The sequence below is a fragment of the Amblyomma mixtum genome, chromosome 2 (genome assembly GCF_055824585.1).
Source record: "Amblyomma mixtum isolate Tamu chromosome 2, ASM5582458v1, whole genome shotgun sequence".
Classification (NCBI taxonomy): Eukaryota; Metazoa; Arthropoda; class Arachnida; order Ixodida; family Ixodidae; genus Amblyomma; species Amblyomma mixtum.
The window spans coordinates 65,913,462-65,918,603 of NC_143013.1; the positions used below are offsets into that span (position 1 = coordinate 65,913,462).

A 5,142-nucleotide genomic window follows, 5' to 3' on the forward strand; every position below is an offset into this window, starting at 1 on the left:
GTAATTCACAAACAAAAAAGTGCGAACACTGCTCGCCTCGCGCTGCATTGTTCGCCACGCGAAGCTTCGTCGCAGCACTACAATAGCTCTGACACTGTAGAAGGTGGTAAACAATTTCTTATAGACCTGCCACCGGGGATATTTGGAAGAGCGTCGGCGACAGGGACCCGCACAAAAGCTGAACAGAAACAAAAAAAAATCAATGCACCTTCGCAGGCAGCGCTGCCTGCGACTGCGCGGGTAGGTTGCTGAAACAATGCCGTTTCGCGCGTAGCCTGACTTCCTGCCCAAGGACCGGTGTCAGCTGGGCCTTCGACGATCCGAACAGGGCGGGGATAAAAGGCACGACCGGGCACTTGAGAAACCACCTTCTTTTCCGGCGGCAGTCACATACTCGTGCAGAGGGTCGCCTTCCCACGGCAGCATGAAGCTCTTCGTTGCTGTCGCGCTCCTGTGCCTGGGTAAGCCCGCTCTGCTCGCCGTTGCTATCGGCAAATCTCAGCACTCTAGCAGAACGATTTATGATTAGCATATCAAGGATGGTTGGTTGGAAACACCTTATATTACCGTATTGTTGTTAGGAGGCGTTGAGAAACCACCTCAAATTTGCCGTTGTCGCAGAATGCATTGAACGACATGCTTAATTGTCCCTCTTCTTGCTTCAAGAAATCTAAGGTGTCACGTAATTAACTTCGCAGCGTGAAAAATGCGGAATTCGTTCTAAAAAGAAACGGTAGATCTTATAAAACAATGAAGACAAACAGATAAGATGCGCAATAGAAGGATGCGAAAACAGTTTTGCCAGTTAAACTTTTGAATCAGGCATTTGTATTTTTTATGGTAGAGTCAGTTAAGCCTTCTCGAGTGGTCTGCACAGCCGCCAGCATGAGAACCACATTTAGCAAAAGATTACGAAGCGTCAGCTCTCCTGCTCAGACCAATATTCCAGCTGGTTTAAAGGTAAAGTATGTTTACATAAGTAGCCTTTCTTGAATTTGAGTGCAAGTAAATCCGTCCTCAATAGTAAGTTTAGTAAGCTCATCGGTATCTCATGGTAACAACGCTCCGTGCCTTATAATGTCGCATAGCTGCGCAAATTATGAAGAGCACATTGGAAGCACTGTGCTCTGCCCAGTCACTCCCCCAAGCAGTCATTTACAGTGTTTCTTTTTTTTTTTTCATGAAGATCTCCAAGCTGGCGTTGTAGTTTCCTGTGCAACAGCTTTCCTGCGCTTTCATTTCGTCCTGATGTCGCTGTAATTAGTGGTGCCTATATGTTCCTTGAGCACTCCGAGTTGTCGGATTCGACTCCTAACTAAATAACGCGCCACTCATATCACAGATTGCCCTCATACCACTCTGTTACTCCGCTAGCTGAAAGATTTGTTGAACTACTGGCCAAATGAATGAGATCAAAAACTACTGTTTTTCTTTCATATTTATCATTTTCCTTTGGCATTGTCAGAAAACAGACCATTCCGGTTCTGTCGGGGACTACATTTGAGGGAACCGCAAAACGATTTTGAAAGGAAAAGATTTGTGGCTTACGCGGAGCCCATCGTGGTAGCCTAAAAGAGAGTATACAGGAATCCTGGCAGTTTGCTCATGACTCGTATAAATGTACAGCAACGCTGAATAAGCTCAGCGCTTTATTGAACTACGTTCGAAGGACGGGTCACTTCAAAGAGTTGAGGCACGCACTCGTCGAGAATGAGCGTATTGTTTAACAGGAAAAAAATGTTACAAAAGAGGTTACAACGTATCGAGTAGAATTCGCAACTATACACGGCCAGCGCATAAAATCTCCTGGAATCCGTATCCAAACTACCTTTTTGCAAACACCTACATTTTCGACCTTTTATATGTTTGATTTAAGGCTTCTGATGTAATGCGGCATTCGGGGTCTTGATTTCGATACTTCTTACACTTTCCATGCTTCCACTGCTCGAGTATAAGTGAGTGATAATTTAAATGATAAGTTACTAGCTCCCACGCGGATTATATTTTCAAAAAATCATCCTCTGAATCTGCATTTGATAGCTGCCTCAGTGATGCCAAAAGTTGCCACACATATACAAATATTACAGCTCTAAGGGGTTGCTATATCTTCCCAGAAACTTTCGTAAATATATTTCTGCTCCGAGCAGGGTCAGAGGGTATGTAGCATCGATTTTTTCGAGCACAATTTGCAAATGCAAATAAGCAATAGCAGGGGTGTGGAAGAAAGTGTTGAAATGCTGTTATAAGTCGGCAGCATTTCGCGGGTACTTTCTTTTTCATATAACGATAAATTACACGATGTACAATACACGTGAACACTTGCAACGCTGATAAACAAAGTTGTGCAATGAGCGAATAAGACAAATGGCAGCGGAGATCGGAACTTCCTGAGAAGATCAAATAAATCATCTCTCAGTGGCGTCCAATATGCAATACAGAGAAAAATACGTCAGCCAAGTGAAGGGGTTGTAACCATTTCACTCTATTCTGGTCCCCACCTGCCCATGGCTCCTGCAATGAGAGAAATGAGGAATCTGAGCTTGTAAGCTACCTTTTATTTCAGTCAGCCTTAGCGATTAACTTTTCGACATTACTCTGAGGTCGCGTGCCTTCTGAAGCTAATTTGGGCTTCGCTAAGCGAGCTTCTTGTCCTTTATTTTTCAGCTCATACCAGCCAAGCCGTCCTCAATAAAGGTCTCAAGGTAAAACCTGTCGTGGTCGGAGCCACTGTCCCCGGAGCTACTGTAGTTGCTCCTTCGGTTGATGTCTTGCCAGCTGTTCCAGCCGTGCCTACTGTCACTGGCGGCGTAGATGCTGTGACTTCTGTCGCCACCGCACCTGGTGCGGTCACCACAGTTGTCGAACCTGGATTGACTACTGTCAACGATGTTACCTCAGGCACCACCGTCGGTGGAGTACTTACCGGCCCCAGCGTTGTTGGCGGAGTTTCTACAGGTGGAGTAGTTACCACCCCCGGCGTCGTTGGTGGAGTTACCCACGGTGTCGTCGGAACCACCCACCCGACCATCCATGGTGGCATTGTCGGTGGTACCTTCGGAGTCCCTGGCTTTGTTGGTGGTACCCACGGCGGCATCTTCGGAGGCTCTTACCCCGGCATCTACGGCGGAGGTCTCGGTGGTTTCTACGGATCTTACCCCGGCCTGTATGGTGGATTTGGTCGCGGCGTCTTTGGAGGCTCTTACCCTGGCTGGGGTGGTAGTCTAGGTGGTGTCTACGGAGCAGGTTACCCCGGCTTCTTTGGCCGTGGCCCCTTCGGAGGAGCCTACCCTGGTCTGCACGGATTTGGCTACCCTGGATCTTACGGCGGTCTGCTCGGAGGTTATGGATCCCGCTATCCTGGCGCCTACGGTAGTCCTTTCGGCGGTTATGGTTTCGGCTACCCTGGATACGGAGGACTCTACGGAAGAGGAGCATTCGGTGGAGCACTCGGAGGTCTTTTGACCCCCTACCCAGGATCCTACGGCGTTGGCTTGCCCTACGGAGCGCTCCGTGGTCTAGGCGCTGTTGAACGCAGAGGAGGCTTCAGCCACGTCCCCAGCGACGTTCGTGTCGTTACTGACCCATCCACTGGCATCCAGTATGCTGTGGCTGTCTACACTGCCGTCCTGCGCGAGCGCGTCGTGCCACTGCCGTACCCGGTCCCATACCCAGTCCCACACCCAATCCCACAGCCAGTCCCGCAGCCATACCCTGTCCCAAGGCCGTTCTCAGTCCCAGTTCCGGTCCCGAAGGGAGTGCCAGTTCCAGTCCACACCGCCACTGAGACGCACAAGGAAAACCTCGTAGCCAACACCGCCGCTGGACCCAGTACGTCGTAATACCTTGCTCTGTTTCTGGCATACCTTCAAACCATAGCTAGATTTTATTCTGCTTCTTTCAGTGCGGTGCTGCGAAAGTGCAGGGATTTTGTAACGATACTTGCATATAGATCATTCGATGAAATTACGGTATAGTCGTCGTCTCCGGTGCCTATGTCCGCGCGCTGTTCTTGCGTGCACCTCGAGAAACACCTTAAGTTGGCTTTTAACCGACACTTCGAGGTTGAAAGAACTTGCTCGCCGCGTAGAATAGACGTAATCTATGAGGCAGGTGTGCAGTTATCGAACGTGGCTCCCTGGGTGCACTAACGGCGGCTTCCATATTCTGCGACATGGCACTAAGTTTATCGGAGGAGGCCTAAAAATATAGCAGCAAGAGCACCGGCACAGTAAACATAATAGGCTCGGGTAAATATTGTCGCGTTTGCGAAGTTTTACAATAGGGAGTGTAGATTTCTAGTTTTACAGTTTCATGCACGCCGTACTGCCAGAATCATCAGGCATTCATTGCTGGGGTGAACCTTTCACAGAAGTGGCATATATTTCTTGGAATCAGTCGCCTGTTCCAAAAGACAAAAAATGTTCTGCTTCTCCTCCCGTTTAAAAATTACGTGCTCTCTATCAGGGTTAAAATGGTACACTGCAGGTGCCTCTGAGGATACTTACTTCGATTCTGTGCTCGAAGCAAGTAATGTGTTTCAATGCGTTTCTTTTTTTCTCTTTCAACCTTTTGCAGCCCTCCTTGACACCGCATCCGAGACCATCCGTACACAGTGAAGAGCCTTGACATTGATGTCTTCAGTGCCAGAACCACGTCACTTCAAACCGCTAAATACAATTATTCTTGACCAACACAAATGAAATAAACAAAAAATGTACCTGGCTAAAGGCAGTGCTACTTTTCTTTGCACTTCTGAATTCTTTTCACGTCGTAGTCTTAACACTATTCCTACAGGGGAAAGCTCACTTGAAGGGGCCAGACATGGGCAACCGACATGCTGCAGTTATGTATTCCACTAAATAACAGCGCAGCTTACTATTCTGTTTCCGAAGCTTCAGCGCCCAGACATGTTCCTTTACGGGGCTTTGAAACACCTTCGGAGGAGAGAACATCAACTCTCTCAGTCACTGCATTGCGTTGTCATGGACACCTGAGCCAAATAATACACTTCTACATGAAAACCCACAATCATGCGCGAAAGTTGGCGAGCCCTTTCCGGCGACTTTTTCATGCCCGCACCCTCCTCCGTCGCTACCCTGGCCGCGGCCAATAAGCCGCGTAGCTCAGGAAGGTCAGGAAGCT

General features: G+C 48.4%; 1 protein-coding gene across 1 annotated transcript; it reads left to right on the forward strand.

Moving 5' to 3' along the window:
• Positions 1-268: 268 nt before the first annotated feature.
• LOC149359606 (uncharacterized) lies at positions 269-4,727 on the forward strand. Its single transcript, XM_089569090.1, has 3 exons — positions 269-461; positions 2,665-3,828; positions 4,576-4,727. Exons 1-3 carry the CDS (start codon positions 425-427, stop codon positions 4,614-4,616), a joined length of 1,242 nt encoding a protein of 413 aa, XP_089425216.1. The 5' UTR covers positions 269-424; the 3' UTR covers positions 4,617-4,727.
• Positions 4,728-5,142: the final 415 nt, after the last annotated feature.